Source organism: Hyla sarda, chromosome 4, assembly GCF_029499605.1.
Source record: "Hyla sarda isolate aHylSar1 chromosome 4, aHylSar1.hap1, whole genome shotgun sequence".
NCBI classification, from domain to species: Eukaryota; Metazoa; Chordata; class Amphibia; order Anura; family Hylidae; genus Hyla; species Hyla sarda.
Genome location: NC_079192.1, coordinates 373,429,928 through 373,453,071, shown reverse-complemented (window position 1 = coordinate 373,453,071; position 23,144 = coordinate 373,429,928). Strand labels below are relative to the sequence as shown.

Genomic DNA, 23,144 nt, shown 5'->3' with positions numbered 1-23,144 from the left:
TTTTTCGAAGGGTGGGAGGGGGGTTAGAAGTAGTTGGTGACAGATACTCTTTAAACTTAATTCTTTTAGCATAAAAACAGGCACTTGTAGTATCTAAATAAACTTGACATTTAAAGTGTTTGTGTAGCGAAAAGTAACTTATCCCCACAGGATAGGGAGGTCCGACTTCTGGATCTCCTGAATGGCTCCAGCTCTCTAAGGGCTCGTTCACATTAACATCTGTCCCCATTAATCTATTCCCGTTCTCAAATCCATTTGATACTTTTGCAAATGTTGCGTGCAGTATTTTTTTCTGGAAAAAAAAAAAAAAAAAACGTTTAAAAATGGGTTCTTTAAACTCAACATTGAAACCTATGGCAAACGGATGAGCCTTTAATGTAATCGGTTTACACTCGATTTTTAAAATAAGTTTTTGAACCGTTATTACTTTTGAGCATGGTTAAAGCAGCGGATTCCTGCAGTGCTGTGGGGCTACTACTACACCCATCATGGATCAGCCTGGTTTCCATGATGGGAGTAGTAGTTCACTGGCTGCGGGAGTCAGCTGATCAGAAGTTATTAACCAGGGGAGTGGGTGGCATGCTCTGCTCCCCTTCAATATATGTAGTGCCTTTTATGTTTCATTTTCAAATCCCCCACTGGGAGCTCTGAATGGCCGGCACAGAGTGGCCATTCAGGGCTCCCGACCGGGTTTTAAAGTCAGTCAGTCCGGAAAGTGATATATGATGCGCTGCGGGGGGGGGGGGGGGGGGGCAGGGGCAGACATATAGCGCTATATGTCTGGCCCCTGCAGCGCAAGTATATATGTGCCCCCCGCAATGCAGCTATATATGTGCTCCCCAGTAGTGCGGATAGGTAATTTAAAGCGCACCCGTCAGATCCAACAAAAAAACATTTTGTATAATATATCACTCAGTACCTCATCCTCACCATGCACATCTAATTTTTATGTGTCTAGCACGTTTATTTTACTTTTTTATTACACTTTTAATTTAGCTCACTAGTCTGAATTCCTCTCAAAGGGAGGGGGCGTGGTCTCACTGTGCAGGTTTCCGCCCCCCCCCCCCCCCCTCTCTCAGTATGCTGTCTGTGCTCACATCTCCCCTAGCATTAGCAAAACTACAACTCCCAGCTTGTCCTCACTGACAGTAGTGGGACACAAGCTGACAGTGGGAGGATTTTTCCTCCAGCTGTGAGCCCTGCTCTCACAGCTGTCAATCAAGGAAGTGTGTCCATGACATAAGTGATGATGCCTGGACACAGCAGGACTAATATGTGTCCAAGTAGACAGGGGGGCTGATGTTTGACTGGCTTTTTCAGTATGAAATACTGAAAATTTTCTAATGAAAGCAATTGCAAAACCTATTGGTTATACATGCTTTACAACATATCAAAAGTTTTTGTATCTGACAGTGCCCATTTAACATTGAGCCGGCTGGCTGGGGAAACGGACGGCATTGAGCTGCATTTGCCGGTCAGCCAGCAGTGCTCCTAATTGTTTTCAATCCCCGCTGCTGTTCATCGGTACCTGCGGTAAAGTGCCACAACTATTTTGCTTATTGTAATCGCGGAATATACAGATTTACATAGATGTCATGCATTGTAGGTATTAGTTTGCACTTATATGTGAATTGAATTCGAGCTTTATTGATGCAGCTTTTCTAGTTATAAACAAGCCGGTCTTTACTCCATGACAGTGTCTTGATTATACCTTTTAATTTTATATCTTTTCAGTTGTGATATGTCCTTTGTGTTTTCACATACCATACATATACCATTAGGGCTTATGCTGTGAACAAGAACTTAGTAAGCATACTGACATGCTTTTATGGACTGCATGCTCAAAAATAAAAAGCAAGGTTTTATTTTCAAGAGCTGGATTTTCATTTGTTCGGCAACTTTTCTATAGTGTAGGCTAGTAGCTTTCCAGCCCTTTTGGATTAGGAATAGGTTCGAGAGACATATGGTTGTAATGGTAGGCACTATACCTTGCATTTTTTTGCTACAGATCAAAGCTGAAAAAATCAAAAGCTAGTGGAACATTAAGTACTGACTTTTTGCCGGCATGCCATTGACATTATCCAAGCATAACTTTTGGTGCTTAAAAGAGGCAGCATGAAAGTGAATTCTTCTATAATTTATAAGGGGTACTGATATTTTTAAGAAATCCAGCTGACACATGGAATCTTCCAAGCAATGATGCACTCGAGCATTCTTTAAAAAAAGAAAGCTTTCTAGTGCCACTCCTTAGTGGTAACTACCCTGTAATTCAAAGTCTGACCCTCCAACAAGCCTTGCAACATAACAAGGTATATTATCCAAACCAAAAACCCACCTATACATACAGGGATATGGAATTCCTATCGCCCGATGCCCGGGACATGCAGTTCCGGGCGCCGGGCAGGTGAATTTTTCTGGCCCTTAGCCCTACTTTGGGCAAGCAGGGCCGGACCTGACAAGCGCTGCGGCGCTCTGTAGTCTGTATGGAGAAGCTCCCGACTCCTTCCCGCTCCATACTCTGCAGCCCCCGACTGTGGAAACTTGCATCCTCCGAATGCAGAGCAGGAGGAGGGGAGATGAGAAGCTGTGCACGTCCTTTCTCCCCTGCTCTGCCATCTTTCTGCCATGCAGACCTGCGTCCTCTAGCTTCACAGAGCTGAGGGGAGGAGTGGACGCAAGTCTGCACGGGACGCAAGCTTCCACCTCACACCGCCGCTAATGGCCAACATGCGGCGCTCAGAAGTCTGTATGGAGCGGGCTCCGGACTCCTGCCCGCTCCATACTCTGCTGCCCCTGGCTGTTCTCAGTAGCCGGGGCCGCCGGTAATAGCCAGCATGCGGCGATCGCCGCGGCTGGCTATTGACCCTTTAGATCGCCGCTGTCAAAACTGACAGCAGCGTCCAAAGGGACATGTCAATGCCCCCTGGTGGGCTAGTGGTGTGGATCGCCCCTCCCCCCCGCAGAGTGATCGCAGGGGGGAGATCCACTATAGAGGTAGCCGGAGGGCTTACCTCTGTTCCCTGCTGTCCCGTGGCTCTGTCATTGATGGATCCTGGCTGGGCAAGGCTCTATCAATGGATCGCAGAGCACACAGATCAATTGAGTTCAATAGAACTCTATTAGACTCTTAGGAGGAATCATTAGATTCCTCATACAGATGAATAAAGTGTAAAAAAAAAAAGTTTTAATAAAAGTTTAAATCACCCCCTTTTCCTATATAAAAACATGCAAACATAATAAAAATAAACATATTTAGTATTGCTTTGTGCGTAAATTTACGACCTATTAAAATATAACATTATGTATCCTGTACGGTAAATGTAAAAAAAAAAAGAAACTAAACCACAGAATTGCAATTTTTATAATATCCTCAGAAAAAAAGTTAAAAAGCGATTAAAAAGTCTGATCAATATGGTACCGATACAAAAAACTGATTATGGCGCAAAAAATTAGCCCTCATACAGCCTGGTATGCGAAAAAGAAAAAAAAAAGCTACAGGGGTCAAAAAAGGCAATTAAAAACAATTCAAAAAAGTTAAGAATTTTTTTTAAAATTAGTAAAACATGACATAAACTATAGAAATCTGGTATTGCTGTAATCAGGCCGGCCTAAAGTATGAAATTAACATGTTATCTCAACTACAAGGTTAATGGCGTAGAAAAGAAAAAACACCACATCTGCTAAATTATCGTTTACTATTTCAATTTCACTTCACCTAAAATATATATATAAACATATATACAGCAACAGAAGAATGCAGCAGCACACTGCCAGCACAAGGATATAGGTGAAACATGAAAAGGCAGTTAAAACATGGAGAGCTATACAGCTATGGTGTAATAGATGCAAATGTGAAACTATGAAATAGTGAGGCACTTAGCTCGCAAATTTGTCTCCGCCGACAGTCAAATAGCTTGGACCGTCCCACAGCGATAAGGTGGCCTCATTGGGACGGACCCTACACTGTGAATATGCCTCTGTGTGAACAATTCAGTAAGCATGGCAGGGTCTGGAACATCCGAGACACCTTATATACACACCTGATAGAGGTGGGTGGGGTGCAAGGCCAACATGGAGGTAGCCACTCCCCCGTATGTGCAATACAGACAAAGAATGTCAGCCAGCACTTTAGTTGATACCAAACTATTATATGGACCTGGCCTACAGATGCACGCTACTAGGCTAGATATACAGCAACAGAAGAATGCAGCAGCACACTGCCAGCACAAAGATATAGGTGAAACATGAATATGCAGTTAAAACATGGAGAGCTATACAGCTATAGTGTAATAGATGCAAATGTGAAACTATGAAATAGTGAGGCACTTAGCTCGCAAATTTGTCTCCCCCAGAGCCCTCCGTGACTTGATGTCCCCCAAAACCCTCCGTAAAACTTTGTCGACCATGAAACAGTACTCACCAGCATCTTCCGTGAAACAGTTTCTCCCAGAGACCATCATGAAACAATGTCCCAGAATCCTACATGAAACAGTGTCCTCCAGAGCCCCCCTTGAAACTCCCCAGAATTCTCCATGAAACTGTATCCACCATAGACCGCCATGAAACTGTCTCCCAGAGCTCTACATAAAACCTTGCCCACCAGAGCTCTATATGAAGCATGTTTCACCGTAGCCTTCAATGCCACCAGTGCTCACCAGATTCCTCTATGAAAAGATATCCCCCACAGTTCTCCATTTTAACTATCCACCAGATAGTCCTCTCTAACAACTGGATAGAAAACTTTTAGGTGGAGTAATACCTCCAATGGAACCATCTGTGGGCACAGTGGATCCCATTCCTCACTTGGTCAGCCTTGCAACAGATCTTACTAAACTTTCAGTCAGGTGTCCTCTGGTAGCACTAAAGCTGTAGACACATCAGTGTAAAGATGACTTTGGAGACCATGCATTATGGATGAGTGTGTGCTTGTATGTGTTTGTCTTTGCAGCGAGTGTGTTGACCTGCTACCCTATGTTAGTACTATGATAAATACTACTACCACATGTAGGACCATGTAAAGATCTTGGCTCTAGAGCCAAATTTGCACGGTGGTAATCTATTCAGACCTTCCTAAAAACACACTATTACTTATTATTTCTACCATCACCTTTGAGGATACACAATCCTCAGCAGGTGGTCCCTTTCATGCTAAGTCTTGTCCGCCATCTTCTACCTGGCTGATGGGACCAGAAAATTTGTTGGTGCTCATAAATATGCCGGCAACCTTTCTGAACAATGTGGTTGTTGAAGCTGGTTCTCTACAAAAGCCCCAAGATCCAGCAGTGTAGTACACTGGTCTTATTTTATGTTATAAAATATTATCAAACTAACACTTGGTATTTGGCTTTTGCTTAGCAAACAGTGTGGCTAAAGAATTGTTTAAGGAGTCTGGAAAAACAATATATATTAGTGTATTTATTGGTGTTTTCCTCTGAAGAACAATCAGGTAAATTTTACCTTGTATACAGTAAGTAAATAAGAGTAAATTCCTGAATGCAGCTTCATAGAAGTCAATGCATTAATGCACATATACCTCATTATTTTGTTCCGTTTTGGCACCGTGACTCGTTTTGCAGTAGCTGTAAAAATCCTTGGCAAAATACATCTATCTGATCTATCAGCTCCCCGCTGAGACCACTCTTGCCATGTCTATTCCTTGAAAGCCACACACAGTTTCTAAATTATTAAAACCATAAAGCTTTAATGTCTACCACGGTGCCCCCAGAGGACTGCAAGGGAAAAAGTTAAAACAGTTGATTTTTTTTTTTTAACGCACGAGAGGAAAGAAACATTATTTTGCAGGCGCCATGTAAACGAGCTGTGTGGCAGGGAGAGTTTACTTCATAAATAATGACCAAAACCTACAGAGTGGATATTATTGGATTTACAGAGATACTGCTATAAGGGTGAGAGTACAAAAGAGCTCACTACTGTACCTGGGGCTATTTTAGATCTGGCCAACTCTCAAGTTCAATATATATTTAACATGCACTGCTCAAAAAAATAAAGGGAGTACTTAAACAACACAATGTAACTCCAAGTCAATGACACTTCTGTGAAATCACACTGTCCACCAGGAAGCAACACTGGTTGACAATCAATTTCACATTCTGTTGTGCAAATGGATCAGACAAAAGGGGGAAATTATAGGCAATTAGCAAGACACCCCCAATAAAGGAGTGGTTCTGCAGGTGGTGACCACAAACCACTTCTCAGTTCCTATGCTTCCTGGCTGATGTTTTGGTCACTTTTGAATTCTGGCGGTGCTTTCACTCTAGTGGTAGCATAAGACGGAGTCTACAACCCACACAAATGGCTCAGGTAGAGCAGCTCATTCAGGATGGCACATCAATGCGAGCTGTGGCAAGAAGGTTTGCTGTGTCTGTCAGCGTAGTGTCCAGAGCATGAAGGCGCCAGGAGACAGGCCAGTACATTAGGAGACGTGGAGGAGGCCGTAGGAGGGCAACAACCCAGCAGCAGGACCGCTACCTCCGCCTTTGTGCAAGGAGGAGCACTGCTTGAGCCCTGCAAAATGACCTCCAGCAGGCCATAAATGTGCATGTGTCCACTCAAACAGTCAGAAACAGACTCCATGAGGGTGGTATGAAGGCCCGACATCCACAGGTGGGGATTGTGCCTACAGCCCAACACGACGTTTGGCATTTGCCAGAGGACACCAAGATTGGCAAATTCGCCACTGGCTCCCAGTGCTCTTCCCAGATGAAAGTAGGTTCACACTGAGAACATGTGACCGACGTGACAGAGTCTGGAGACACCGGGGAGAACATTCTGCTGCTTGCAACAACTTCAAGCATGACCGATTTGGCGGTGGGTCAGTAAAGGTGTGGGGTGGCATTTCTTTGGGGGGCTGCACAGCCCTCCATGTGCTTGCCAGAGGTAGCCTGACTGCAATTAGGTACCGAGATGAGATCCTCAGACCCCTTGTGAGACCATATGCTGGTGCGGTTGGCCCTGGGCTCCTCCAAATGCAAGACAAAGCTAGACCTCCTGTGTCTGGAGTGTGTCAGCAGTTCCTGCAAGAGGAAGGCATTGATGCTATGGACTGGCCCACCCGTTCCCCAGACCTGAATCAGATTGAGCACATCTGGGACATCATGTCTCGCCCCATCCACCAACGCCACGTTGCACCACAGACTGTCCAGGAGTTGGCGGATGCTTTAGTCCAGGTCTGGGAGGACCATCCGCCACCTCATCAGGAGCATGCCCAGGCATTGTAGGGAGGTCATACGGGCATGTGGAGGCCACACACAATACTGAGCCTCATTTTGACTTGTTTTAAGGACATTACATCAAAGTTCGATCAGCCTGTAGTGTGGTTTTCCACTTTGATTTTGAGTGACTCCATATCCAGAACTCCATGGGTTGATAAATTTGATTTCTATTGATAATTTTTGTGTGATTTTATTGTCAGCGCATTCAACGAAAGTATTTCATACGATTAGTTCATTCATTCAGATCTAGGATGTGTTATCTCAGTGTTCCCTTCATTTTTTTTGAGCAGAGTATTTGGTTTGTATACTTTAGACACATTGGGGGAGATTTACTATCATTGTCTATTCTCCGCAGTACTTTAGACCAGAAAAGTCTCTGAGCATGGGTCTATTGTCCGTGCAATTTATCAAACGTCACACAGCGCTTAGTAAATCTTGCGGATTGACATTATTGTCTATTCTACACAGCACTTTAGATGAGAAAAATCTCAGAGCCTAAGACAAATAGACAGGAAAAGTCTCATAAAAGTCTCAGAGCCTGAGACAAATCTATAAAAAATCCCATGTGGTACAGTTAGTTATTCTTACAGACTTCTAGCCACACAGAAGGTATACTATAAAGCAAACACCTGTATGTCTTCTGTGAGGTGATGGCTGGTTCCACTTGCTTTCATTCTTAGGTTTTGATATTTGTACAATAAATTTAACCTCTCCAAACCACATTTTTCTTATGTTTCTCTAGCTATTCTTTAATGTTTACCGTACATTCCCTTTTTAAAGCTTTCTAAGTTACTTCGCAACTTTGTTAGTCTAAGTTCAAAAGGAGGATCATCCATGTGGTAAACAACCAGAATCGTAGGCTAGGTTCACAGGATGGAAATTTAATTCCGAATTCCGGATAGGAAATTGGGAAGTAGATTCCGCAGCAGCACAGTCACTTTTAATTCCAAGTGACTCTGCTTTACTGTGCACAAAGTAGAATTTCCATGCCAGATCTTTCCTGACCTTTCCTTTGTCCGTGTCCACACAGAATGAACGTGGTAATTCTTTGTGTGGAAGCCTTACGGGATGCAAAACTGTCTGAGACAGCGCATTCCTGTGGGGTTCAAGTGCCGGAGGATTTTGCCAGCGCGCACACTATACAGAATATGCGCTTAGAGATTCTCCGTGTGAACATTCTTTAGGGAGAACATAGCCCTAGGCACAGGCATTATTCAGCAGCATAGTTTCGTGGCATTCAAAAGGAGGAGATTGATGACAACATGTGTAGAGGAAGAGTGATGCAGTGACCATAGCAAACCAATTGCTTTGTCAATAAAAAAAAATTGAAGAAGGAATCTGGTTGGTTGCCATGGAAAACTGCACCACTCTCTCTTCCACTACACATGTTAGGAGAATTCGAGAGAGAGACTAAATTGTACCGTGCACATGGCATATGCTTTCTTCGAATCAGCTGCAAAAGTGAAATTGGAGCACTAAAATATAGAAAACCAAAACACAAAATTATCATAAGACATCTACAAAGATATCAAAAATTACCAAAAATTTTTAATTAGGGATCAATGGGATTTTATATTTTTAATTTATTTTATAAAAAAAAAAAAAGTATTTATTTTTATGATTGATCACTTATTTACTGGTAGCTTTAACATGTTTCTATAAATAAGCTAGTACACATGAACCAGGATGCCCAGGCTGTGTGCCAAAAGTCTGCCCCTAGCTGCCCTTGTTCATGCAGAACACTGACTCCGAGACGATTTATGTGTCAATTAAAATCTGATTACAATCTCTGGCAGTCTGTTCAGTAGTTACTATGACCCAAATTGTTGTTGAGTCCGCTTATTGTCTATGCTGCTAATCTAGATTTAACATAGGACAGCAATTGTCTGTTACCAGGTCTATTGTTTCTATATTCTTACCTTTTAATATCAAAATCTATTCTGCCCACATGTACTATACATTTGAATGCAATAGTCCATTTCCTGTTGTCCGGGAAAAGCTAGCTACTTGTTTCATAATGCAGAACACTTATCTTTCTAATATACTACCTTTCTACTGTTTACGATCCCGTCCAAAACCGGATACGGGTTAAAACTGAGCCGACTGGAGTCGTTTGACTCCGGTCAGCTCATTAAAGTAAATGGAGTCACGGGCTGATCCGGCTGGGGTACGGGAGTGCCCGGTTTTCCCTTCCCCCAGCCGGATCCGGCACCCGTATGTAAAGAACAAGGTTTGAATGCAGCCTAATACAAGGGTGGTTCTTAGCATATTGGCACCAAAAGTAGTTGAAGCCAGCTGACTGTCCTTGTTCTGTAAGTAGTTCTAAGTAGTAGTCCTTGAACATTCGCTGTTTGTTAAACTGATCCAAAAGTGTCTCCCGAGCGATCAATCTGTTGATAAACCTTGGCAGTAAGTGTTCAATTTCTCCACAGCGTCACCATAGGGAATATAGTGCATTACAAGACAGTTCCTCCATAGTGAGATGCTCTTTGTCTCTACTATCCAATCTGGTCAAGAGATAAGGATCCTGACCAGGGTACCCCTCTCTATTAACTGAGAATACCTTAAAGGGGTATTCCAGGCAAAAAAATTTTTTTATATATCAACTGGCACCGGAAAGTTAAACAGATTTGTAAATTACTTTTATTAAAAAATCTTAATCATTCCAATAGTTATTAGCTTCTGAAATTGTAAATCTGTCTAACTGCTCAATGATGATGTCACTTCCCGGGAGCTGTGCATGATGGGAGAAAATCCCCATAGGAGCTGGACAGCTCCCGGGGACGTGAGTCATCAGAGAGCAGTTAGACAGAAAACAACAACTCAACTTCAGAAGCTAATAACTATTGGAAGGATTAAGATTTTTTAATAGAAGTAATTTACAAATCTGTTTCGGAGCCAGTTGATATATAAAAGAAAGTTTTTGCCTGGAATATCCCTTTAATAGGATATATAGAAATAGGCTTTCTAAATTTGGCAACCACATTTGTGATCTGGTCACTGTTACTAGAGATGAGCGAACTTACAGTAAATTCGATTTGTCACGAACTTCTCGGCTCGGCAGTTGATGACGTATCCTGCTTAAAATTAGTTCAGCCTTCAGGTGCTCCGGTGGGCTGGAAAAGGTGGATACAGTCTTAGGAAAGAGTCTCCTAGGACTGTATCCACCTTTTCCAGCCCACCGGAGCACCTGAAAGCTGAACTAATTTATGCAGGAAAAGTCATCAAATGCCGAGCCGAGAAGTTCGTAACGAATCAAATTTACTGTAAGTTCGCTCATCTCTGTTACGGGTCCCATATGAATACATAAAGTTTTTCAAGTCTTATAAGTTGCTTATTAGTTTTGAGAACTGAGAAACATCTGATGCAATTTTCATTCTAAATCTTAGGAACCCTTTAAAAAAATAAAAATAAAAAAATAATTATATATATATATATATATATATATATATATATATATATAGTTAGTCCCAAAGCAACGCAACACTACTTATCCAATCCAGTATAAACAGTGGTGCCAGCGTCCCAGAAGAATTGATCAAAGTCCATCCATAGATAAGAACCAGAGACAGGTGCAGCACTCCAACAAAAAAAGGTGATTTAATATCTCATGTCAGCATTCCAACATTTCAACTCCTCCTGGAGCCATTTTAATTCTAAATCTTAGGAACCCTTAAAAAAAATACTATATTATGTATACACACACAAAACGATCTGTTATGTAGCAGTGACATTACATATTTAAAGTTTGTCATCTTAGACCTCTGTTCCAAAACTAAAGGCCCCTATAGAGAACTCAAACCTCTTTGGCACTGCCTAGAGATTCTGGCTACTGAAAATCTGACACAACACCCCAGGCACGCTGTCATTTATATGAATAGAACTTTGCTTAGATGTCAGATTTCTTGACACTGAAGTCTCTAAACATTATGAAAAGGGTTTCAACACTCCATTGAGGCCGTTTAGATTGGCCAAGATTACAGACTTCATGAATGAAATATTTTGACTGGATTTCTCCTTTAATCTCAGCAATGTCATCTCTATCTCATCTGCATGTCTCTCGTTCTTCCATTTCAGAACATCTGAAAAAACGTCTGGAAAAATATATGGTGAATTTTCCTAAAGTTAGAATTGTCCGTACCAAGAAGAGGGAAGGTCTCATTCGCACTCGTATGTTGGGAGCCTCTGTGGCCATTGGAGAAGTCATCACTTTCCTAGACTCTCACTGCGAGGCCAATGTGAACTGGCTTCCTCCGCTGCTGGGTAAGAACCCCACCGATAGCGCTCTGTCATGTAATTTACATCATTTATATACATCATTGTTCAATGCATTTACTGTTCACAGAGCAATAGATGGTTCTATGTCTTTTCCCTACTACAAAGTCCTATTTGTGTCTTCCCTCCTGTGCAATCCTCATAGCAACTGTTCTCCAGAGGTCTGGAATTTCTCACGTCTTTTCTTGTTTTGGCAGAGTGTCTGACCTAAATTACTTACTACTGGGGAGATTATGTACAATCAGCTCATTGCTTTGTATCCACAGTTTGCTGTACTTACAATACATGAATGATTATCTATGTTCACTTTAAAACACATCTTTGGAGTTGTCTAAAATTACACTTTCTCTCCTCCCACAGACCGTATAGCCCAGAACCGCAAGACAATCGTGTGCCCGATGATTGATGTCGTCGATCACGACCATTTTGGATACGAAACACAAGCTGGAGACGCCATGCGCGGGGCCTTCGACTGGGAGATGTTTTACAAACGCATCCCCATTCCTACAGAGATTCAGAACGCTGATCCCAGCGAGCCTTTTGAGTGAGTTTCAGTTGTTTTTTAAACTTCTACTAGAAAAAAACACCAAAAACTGAGTAATAATGATGGGTATCCACAACCTCATAAGTTTACCTTTGGTAATTACATTTATCAGAGAACCCAAAAAAATACCAATAAGGTTGGATAAAACTTAAAGCGCAACTGTCATGAGGTTTGGGGCATATAACCTAACCACAGTGTGTGTATGGTGTGTAGAATATGTCTCCAGCCTTACTTTTATCCCTCTTATTACGGCTTTTATTAGCTCAAAAAACACTTTATATGCTGCCACTGACAGTCGGATAGGTGTGGCCCTATATAAATAACAAAACAACTATAACAAGTTATAACAATTGCAGCCTAAGATTGTAATTATGACCAAAACAAAAGTACATCAGCTATTTGTTTTAATGTCCGGATTGCTTCCACACAACTCCGCATACATTCAGGATAAATCCCACGAAGGTGTCACCCAGCAACGCAAGCAAGTGTAAATGCAGAGGCTCCACCATTCACTCAGACGCTGCAGACACTTCTGGCTTGTAGCGTGTGAGCCGCAGGGATGCGATCCCCGTCCCCGCTGCTCACACACTGCAAGCCAGAAGCAAGGGAGAGACCTGCATGTGGGAATGGGAATTAAGTGAGTTTGTTTCTTTTTTTTACTATGTTTGGGGCACTATATCTGAGGGGCACATTACAGGCGGCATATCTGAGGGGCATATTTACAGGGGGGCATTATATCTGAGAGGCACAGAACAGGGGGCATTTTATGTCAGTGGCACAGAACAGAGGGCATTATATGTGAAGGTACATGATGGGGCATTATATGAGAGGGGCACATCACAGGCGGCATTATATGAGAGGGGCACATGATGGGGCATTATATGTGAGGGACACAGGACAGGGGGCATTATATGTGAGGGACATAGGACAGGGGGCATTATATGTGGCACACAACAGGGGAAATTAAATGTGAGGAGCACAGGGTTACGTGGGGGGGAGGACGAGGACATTAGTATTAAATGTGGGGGGCACAGGACGAGGCATTATTATGTGGGGGAACAGGACGAGGCATTATTATGTGGGGGAACAGGACGAGGCATAATTATTGTGTGGGCATAATAATATTATTATTATGTGGGGAGCACAGGACAGGGGGCATCAATATGATGAGGGGCACAGGAGAGGGTACAGTGTGTAGTATTATATTCAGAGGGTACATTGTTTGCCAGTATTAAACGGGTACAGTGTGTGACAGTATTATATTCAGAGGGTACAGTGTGTGGCAGTATTATATTCAGAGGGTACATTGTTTGCCAGTATTAAACGGGTACAGTGTGTGACAGTATTATATTCAGAGGGTACAGTGTGTGGCAGTATATATATTCAGAGGGTACAGTATGTAGCAGTATTACAATCAGAGAGTGCAGTGTGTGGCAGTATTATATTCAGAGTGCGCAGTGTGTGGCAGTATTATATTCATAGGGTACAGTGTGCGGCAGTGTTATATTCAGAGGGTACAGTGTGTAGCAGTTATAATCAAGGTTCAGTGTGAAGTGAAGCAGTATTATATTCAGAGGGTACAGTGTGAAGCATTATTATATTCTGAGGATACAGTGTGAGGCAGTATTATATTCAGAGTGTGCAGTGTCTGGCAGTATTATATTCAGAGGGTACAATGTGAAGTGAAGCAGTATTATATTTAGAGGGTACAGTGTGAAGCAGTATTATATTCAGAGAGCGCAATGTGTAGCAGGGTTAAAGGGGGATATATATCAAAACCTGTGGAGAGGCAAAGTTGCCCATAGCAACCAAATCAATTCGCTTCTTTAACAAGGCCTCTGCAAAATTAAAGAAGTGATCTGATTGGTTGTTATGGGAAACTGGGCAACATTTCCTCTGCACAGATTTTTCTAAATCTCCCCCATAATGATAATTGTTTTCAAATAAAGGATCAGAATGCACTGACATAGTGAGGAACCCATACGGGCGGTATGTACCATCTCCATTACATAAGGGAAGACTATGGCCCTTATCTACTAAGAGTGGAGTGGAGCTTTCTTTGTGGGTTTTAACTCCCTAAAAAAAAATGTCTGCAGTATTTACTAAGGTTCCTCTACAATTTGCACTTTTCCCTACATTTTGCTTTTTTTACAATTGTAAAACAAAAATAGAGAAAAAGAAACACAGCCGCACATCAACAATTTTGTATTTTGATCTGTTTGCTTCTCATCATAAATTCAAACACCAACAGGTTGTTAGTATACATTTTGATCAAAAAGTACAAGCCCACTCGCCACGTCAAGGCCACCTATTTAGAGTGGGTTCCTAACCTAACATTGGCATAGCACCTGGCGGTGGCCACCACCTCCGCAACACCATGCCCACAGGGGCAGCGACCCACTGGCCAGGCAGCCCCAATGCTGCCCCGACCAAGCTTTTGCTTTTTTTTTTTTTTTTATTAAACACATGCTGTGATCTGTCAGGTTTTCCGCTCAAATCCACCACATTTTCGGTGGAAACGTTAGTAAATATGTAGTTTTTTTGTGAAAATGTCGGGGACATGCCCCCTTTTCAACAACCATGCCCTTTTCCCCGATGACCATGCCCCTTTTTTGGGGTTTTCTCAGTAAAATGGACAATTGGTTGGGTTTTTTTCAATTCTAGTGCACATTCTGGTGCAGATGGGTTTACAATAGTAAATCAGGGCCTATATGTTACATGTGGTCACTGCAAACTTCTCTAGCACTGTACCATTCTGTGGCAATTAGTATATTTGATTATTATACTAGAAATAATTTTCTGCAACAAGCTACACGTGTGTATTGGCGGCTGGTTATGGGGGGGGCTAGGCATGTGTGTATTGGGGGCTGTGTATGGGGAGCTATACATTTGTGTATTGGAGCTGTGCATGTGTGTTTTGGGGGATGTGCATGTGTGTATTTGGGGGCTGTGCATGTGTGTAATTGGGGGGCCGTGCATGTTTGTAATTGGGGGCCGTGTATGTTTCAGCTGTGCAAAAAAAAAAAAAAAAAAAAAAAAGTCCTAACAGCAAGGACAATATACAGGAAAAATTCTGTCCCTGTGACAAGCCACACCCTTACAAAACCCTGCCTACAATGAACCCCACCCATAATAAGCCACACCCATATTGCTAGCATACCAAGTGGCGTAAATAATTTTTTGGCACGCCACTGCCAAAAGGTTACCTATCCCTGTTCTAGAGTATCTATATCCTTCTGGAGATACGGTTAGATATGAGCGAACTTACAGTAAATTCGATTTTGTCACAAACTTCTCGGCTCGGCAGTTGATGACTTATCCTGCGTAAATTAGTTCAGCCTTCAGGGGCTCCGGTGGGCTGGAAAAGGTGGATACATTCCTAGGAAAGAGTCTCCTAGGACTGTATCCACCTTTTCCAGCCCACCGGAGCACCTGAAAGCTGAACTAATTTATGCAGGAAAAGTCATCAACTGCCGAGCCGAGAAATTTGTGACGAATCGAATTTACTGTAAGTTCGCTCATCTCTAGATACGGTCTCCAGTACTGCGCACAATACTCCAAGTGAGGTCTCACCAGTGTTCCGTACAGCGGCATGAGCACTTCTCTCTTTCTACTGCTTATACCTCTCCCTATACATTCAAGCATCCTGCTAGCATTTCCTGCTGCTCTATAACATTGTCTTCCTACCTTTAAGTCTTCTGAAATAATTACTCCTAAATCCCTTTCCTCAGATACTGAGGTCAGGACTGTGTCAAATATTCTATATTCTTCCCGAGGGTTTTTACGCCCCAGGTGCATTATCTTGCACTTATCCACAATAAATTTCAGTTGCCACAATAAAGTTCTGACCATTCTTCTAGTTTGCCTAAATCCTTTTCCATTTGGTGTATCCCTCCAGGAACATTAACCCTGTTACATATCTTTGTGTCATCAGCAAAAAGACCAATATCTTACCATTGAGACCTTCTGTAATATCACTAATGAAAATATTAAACAAAATTGGTCCCAGTACAGATCCCTGAGGTCCCCACTGGTAACAAGACCTTGCTCTGAATATTCTCCATTGACTACAACCCTCTGTTGTCTGTCACTCAGCCACTGCCTAATCCACTCAACAATATGGGAATAAAAGGGTCAGAAATAAAAGAAAACCAATATGGATGAATAAGAATGTTAAGGGGGCAATAAATGACAAAAATAAAGCATTTAAACTACTAAAACAGGACGGCAGTGAAGAAGCATTAAAAAGCTATAGATAAATATATGTTAAAAAATGATAAAAGCCGCAAAAATAGAGACAGACTCATTGCCAAAGAGAGTAAAACTAACCCCAAAATGTTCTTTAACTATATAAATAGCTAAAAGGTCAAAAATGAAAGTGTAGGCCCTTTAAAAATTATGAAGAAGAAATTATAAATGGGGATCCAGAAAAAAGCAAATATATTAAATTATTCTCCACTGTATTCACTGAGGAAAATTAAATGGCAGGTGAAATACAGCGAGATAAGGTAAACTCCCCAGTACAGGTCAGGTGTTTAACCCAGGAAGAAGTACAGTGCCGCCTACAAAAAATCAAAATAGACAAATCGCCAGGTCCAGATAGCATTCACCCTCGTGTTCTAAAGGAATTAAGTAATATAATAGACAGAACCATATTTTTTATATTCAGGGACTCTATAGTGACAGGGTAGGTTCCCCAATACTGGTGCATGGCAAATGTGATGCCAATATTTAAAAAGGGGCCAAAAGGTGACCCCAGGAATTATAGACCTGTTAGCTTAACCTCCGTTGTATGTAAATTGTTTGGTTTTTTTCTAAGAGATGCTATTTTGGAATATCTTGATAAAAAATACATGTATGACTCCATATCAGCATGGCTTTATGAGGGATCAGTCCTGTCAAACTAACCTGATCAGCTTTTATGAGGAGGAGAGCCTCCAGACTGGACCAGGGGCAATCGCTGGATGTCTTATATCTGGATTTTTCCAAAGCATTTGATACGGTGCCACATAAAAGGTTGGTACATAAAATGAGAAGGATTGGGCTGGGGGAGAATGTGTGTAAGTAACTTGCTCAGTGATAGGAAACAGAGGGTGGTTATTAATGGTACTTATTCTGATTGGGTGACTAGTGGGGTACCACAGGGGGTCAGTCTTGGGTCCTGTCCTATTTAATATATTTATTAATGACCTTGTAGAGGGGTTGAATAGTAAAGTAGCAGATGATACTAAACTCTGTAAAGTGGTAAACACTATAGAGGACAGTGCACTGTTACAAATGGATCTGGATAGGTTGGAGGTTTGGGCTGAGAAGTGGCAGATGAGGTTCAACACTGATAAATGTAAGGTAATGCACATGCGGAAGAAAAATCAAGGCTGGGATTTTGGGATCCGACTTGGGACGACTGACGTGGAAAAGGACTTGGGAGTTTTAGTTAACAGTAAATTTAGCTGTGTGAATTCGGGTAGAAAAACAGACATGGTGCACATCTACAATCTTGTTTAATGATCTGACTGCTTCTCAGCATAATATGAAAAACTAACAGGTTGTTAGTATACATTTTTGATCAAAAAAAGTACAAGCCCACTCGCCCCGCAGACACTGCGCCACGGCAGCAACGGACACCGCACAGCACCACACGAGTGTGAACAAGGTCCAATAGCTCACTTACCATGCTCTCCCAGTCAGACTGGGAGGCTGCCAGGAAAGAAATGACCCATGTGTAGCTAACTACTACTTATATAGGATTGGGCTGAGGGGGTGGGGAAGAGTGCAGCACATGTTAAAACAAAAAAAAAAGGAGGGGATAGAAATCACAGTGTGAATTCGGGTAGAAAAACAGACATGGTGCACATCTACAATTTTGTATAATGATCTGACTGCTTCTCAGCATAATATGAAAAACTAACAGGTTGTTAGTATACATTTTTGATCAAAAAGTACAAGCCCACTCGCCACGTCAAGGCCACCTATTTAGAGTGGGTCCCTAACGTCCCTAGCATAAAATGGCGCAGCACCGGGCGGCGACCACCACCGCCGCGACACCAATGCCCACAGGGTGGAACGACCCACCGGCAGAGCAGCCCCAATGCCACTCAAACCAGTCTATGGGCCGCACCCCCCCGTTCCCCCCACCCCCCCGCAACGGACACCGCACAGCACCACACCAGTGTGAACAAGGTCCAATAGCTATCTTCTACTTATATAGGGTTGGGCTGAGGGGGTGGGGAAGAGTGCAGCACATGTTAAAACAAAAAAAAAGAGGGGATAGAAATCAGTGTGAATTCGGGTAGAAAAACAGACATGGTGCACATCTACAATCTTGTATAATGATCTGACTGCTTCTCAGCATAATATCAAAAACTAACAGGTTGTTAGTATACATTTTTGATCAAAAAGTACAAGCCCACTCGCCACGTCAAGGCCACCACGGTGCCACATAAAAGGTTGGTACATAAAATGAGAAGGATTGGGCTGGGGGAGAATGTGGGTAAGTAACTTGCTCAGTGATAGGAAACAAAGTGTGGTTATTAATGGTACTTATTCTGATTGGGTGACTAGTGGGGTACCACAGGGGGTCAGTCTTGGGTCCTGTCCTAGTTAATATATTTATTAATGACCTTGTAGAGGGGTTGAATAGTAAAGTAGCAGATGATACTAAACTCTGTAAAGTGGTAAACACTATAGAGGACAGTGCACTGTTACAAATGGATCTGGATAGGTTGGAGGTTTGGGCTGAGAAGTGGCAGATGAGGTTCAACACTGATAAATGTAAGATAATGCACATGGGGAAGAAAAATCCAGGCTGGGATTTTGGGATCCGACTTGGGACGACTGACGTGGAAAAGGACTTGGGAGTTTTAGTTAACAGTAAATTTAGCTGTAGTGACCAATGTGGGGCAGCTGCTGCAAAGGCAAATAAAATCATGGGGTGCATCAATAAGGGCATAGATGCCCACGACAAAGAAATAATTCTACCACTGTACAAATCACTAGTCAGGCCACACATGGATTACTGTGTACAGTACTGGGCACCAATGTACAAGAAAGATATAGTGGAGCTGGAGAAGGTTCAAAGACGGGCAACCAGGGTAATACGGGGAAAGATCATCAGAATTAAGGTTATTTAGTTTATTTAAAAAAAAAAAAAAAAAAGGCTTAGGGGAGACCTAATAACTATATGTATAAATATATCAGGGGAACGTACAGAGATCTCTCCCATGATCTATTTATGCCCAGGACTGTATCTTTAACCAGGGGGAATCCTCTACATCTAGAGGAAAGAAGGTTTCTACACCAGCACATTGTTCTTTACTGTAAGAGCAGTGAGACTATGGAACTCTCTGCCTGAGGAGGTGGTCATGGTGAACTCTGTAAAAGAATTCAAAAGGGGTCTGGATGCATTTTTGGGAATTAACAACATTACAGGTTATGCATACTAGATTTATAGGGACAGAACCTTGATCCAGGGATTTATTCTGATGCAATATTCGGAGTTGGGAAGGAATGTTTACCTCTAGTATGAGGGTTTTTTGCCTTCCTCTGGATCAACTCAACTCTGTAGGGACTCATTAGGGTTATAGGTTGAACTTGATGGACTCTGGTCTTTTTTTCAACCTTATGAACTATGTTACTATGTATATGGGAGTCCAAGCTCAATGACTGTAGTTTATTGAAAAGTCTTCTATGTGGGACTGTGTCAGAAGCCTTACTAAAATCTAGATATGCAATGTCTACTGCCCCTCTGCCAGCTATGATTTTAGTCACCCAGTCAAAAAAATCAATAAGATTTGTTTGACATGATCTCCTGGAAGTAAACCCATGTTGTTTTTCATCTTGCAATCCATGGGATTTTAGATGTTCCACAATCCTATGACTTCAATCCATATTTAGTAGGGTTTCCATTAATTTCCCCACTATTGATGTCAGACTAACTGGTCTATAGTTGCTTGATTTGTCCCTACTACATTTCTTGTGAAGGGGCACGACATTTGCTAATTTCCAATCTTCGGGGACGACTCCTGTTACCATTGATTGGTTAAATAAATCTGATAACCTATTTGCTAGTTCACCACGTAGCTCTTTTAATAATTTTCGGTGTATCCCATCAGGCCCCTGTGACTGACTTGTCTTCACTTTAGACAGTAAACGTGGAACCTCTTTCTCTGTAAAGACACATGCATCAAATGATTCATTAGTCTTCCTCCCTAATTGAGGTCCTTCCCTTATTTTTCTTCTGTAAAAACTGAACAGAAGTATTCATTAAAGCAGTCCGCTAGCCCTTTATTCTTTTCTACATACCTTCCTTCCTTTATTTTTAATTTAGTTATTCCTTGTTTTAATTTCCTTTTTTCATTTATATATCTGAAGAATGTCTTATCCCCTTTTCTCGGACTGAGCTAGTTTTTCTTCTACCTGCGCTTCAGAAGTTCTTATAACCTGCTTGGCCTCTTTCTGCCTAATCTTGTAGATTTCCCTATCTTCATTGCTCTGTTTTTTTTATAATTACTAAATGCTAGCTTTTTGTTTTTTTGATTTTACGGACAATGCAATTTTCTGTTGTCTTCAAAAATGCATCTTTTAAGTAGTCCTATTTTTCCTGCACTCCATATAATCTGTTCCAGTCTGTTAGGGACTCATTTATGACTAATCTAATTTTTGAAAAGTTTTTCAATATCTAAAACTTTTGTTTTTGTGTGACTCCTTCACTGTACCTGTACACCCTGAGTCCGCTCCCTTTCTATAATGCTGGGCCACGGCATGCCGCGCACTATTAAGCCTTTAGACGCGGCGTTCAAAGTTGATTGCCGCATCTAAAGGGAAACTAAACTGCTCCTGTAACTAAACAGCTGTAGGACACGAGGAGGATACCCCCTACCTTCCTCCTGGTGTCCGATCGCCAAATGACTGCTCAGTGCCTGAGATCCAGACATGATCAGTCAAGCGGCACAATCATCGATCATTGTTATCCTATGGGATAACAAAGATCAATGTAAAAGATCAGTGTTTACAGTGTTATAGTCCCCTATGGGGGCTATAACATTGGGGGGGAAAAGTGAATTTTTTTTTATTTTTTTTATAAAGATCATTTAACCCCTTCTCTAATAAAAGTTTGAATCACCCCCCTTTTTCCCATTTAAAAAAAATGAAAACTGTGTAAATAAAAATAAACATGTGGTATCGCATCATTCAGAAATGTCTGAATTATAAAAATATATCATTAATTAAACCACTTGCTCAATGGCGTATGCGCAAAAAATTCCAAAGTCTAAAATAGCGTATTTTTGGTCACTTTTAATATCATGAAAAATGAATACAAAGCGATCAAAAAGTTCGATCAATAAAAAAATGGTACCTCTAAAAACTTCAGATTGCGGCGCAAAGAATTAGCCCTCATATCGCCCCGTATGTGGAAAAATAATAAAGTTATAGGGGTCAGAAGATGACAATTTTAAACGTATACATTTTCCTGCATGTAGTTTGGATTTCTTCCAGAAGTACCTCAAAATCAAACCTATATAAGTAGATATCATTTTAATCATATGGACCTACCAAAAAATGTACGGCGTAGAAACGGAAGCCCCCAAAAAGTTACAAAATGGTGTTTTTTTCTTCAATTTTGTCGCACAATGATTTTTTGTTTCCGTTTCTCTGTAGATTTTTGAAAGGGTTATGATTTTTAAAACATAAGGAGGAAAAAATGAAAGTGCAAAAACAGAAAAAATGCTCAGTCCTTAAGGGGTTAAACCACACTGACAGGTAATCACTAGATCCCATGCTTTCGCCTACAGTAACATCATATACCAAATCCCCATTTGTGAATACAAAATCCAAAATGGCCTCCCTCCGGGTTGGTTCCTCAACCACTTGTTGTGGAGATAATCCCAGTAGGGAATTTAGAATGTCTTCTGTAATCCTGGCAGAACTATCTATTTTGGTTTTCCAGTTTATATCTAGAAGATTGAAGTCTCCCATAATGATTAAGTTAAGTTTTGAACGTTCAGTCTGTATTACAGTGTTCAATGTTGTGTCCCCTCAAAATAACCCAAAACACAACCATTATTGTCTAAACCTTGGCATCATAAGTGAGTACACTCCTAGGTGGAAATGTCCAAATCCTGCAGCATTGTGGACAAGGCCATATAGTGGTTTCACAGAACAGGTTCCACTCAGAACAGACCTCGTCATGACCAAAGAAGTTAAATGCACGTGCTGAGCTTTTATATCATATACGGTAGGTTTTCTTTAGGAAATGCTGCTAGTATTGCTGCAGAGGCTGAAGGGTCAGCCTGTCAGTCTTCAGACCATACACGTGTGGCAACCGGTGAAGCTCTGGTGAATTCCATGCCCAAAAGACACAAGGCAGCATTGGAACATAATGGTGGCCGCACAAAATATTGACACTTTGGGCCCAATTTGGACATTTCAGCTTAGGAGTGTACTTACTTTTGTTGCCATGGTGGTTTAAATGGCTGTGTGCTGAGTTATTTTGAGGGGACACAAACTTAAAGGGGTACTCCGCCCCTAGACATCTTATCCCCTAAAGGATAGGGGATAAGATGTCTGATTGCGGGGGCCCCGCCACTGGGGATCCCCGTGATCTCGTGACATCATGGCCACACACCCCTCAATGCAAGTCTATGGGAGGGGGCGTGATGACCGTCACGCCCCTCCCATAGGCTTGTATTTTGGGGGCATGGCCGTGACTTCATGAGTGGGCGTGACCGTGACGTTACGAGTATCCAGCGCTGGGGGGATAAGGGGATAAGATGTCTAGGGGCAGAGTACCCCTTTAAATATATAAGTGCATAAAAGCTAAGCAAGACTATTTAAATAAGACTATCTCCATAGTTGTTTTTTATCTCATTTTGATTTATAGGAATATTACAAAATAATTGCAAAGGTAGATAAGGAATAACTAGGTTGTGTGCTATAAAACACTCCTTGTTCAGGAAATGGGAAGGGATCCACCAGTTCTGCACCCCATCTATTAGTTAAAGCTCAGAACTGTACCAACTTTAGACCTCTCTACAGAGAGCTCTCCAAAATCAATGGAAACACAGCATGAAAAATCTACAGCTTCATAGTACAAT

At 41.8% G+C, this 23,144-nt stretch overlaps 1 protein-coding gene across 3 annotated transcripts in view; it reads left to right on the top strand.

The window, feature by feature from the left end:
• Nucleotides 1-23,144, top strand: part of GALNT10 (polypeptide N-acetylgalactosaminyltransferase 10) — a 211,708-nt gene that overhangs the window by 155,159 nt on the left and 33,405 nt on the right. For all 3 annotated transcript variants that reach the window (XM_056516826.1, XM_056516828.1, XM_056516827.1), the window contains exons 5-6: nt 11,310-11,495; nt 11,868-12,051. In XM_056516826.1, the coding sequence (XP_056372801.1) occupies nt 11,310-11,495; nt 11,868-12,051 (370 nt within the window). The remainder of the gene's footprint in view (nt 1-11,309; nt 11,496-11,867; nt 12,052-23,144) is intronic.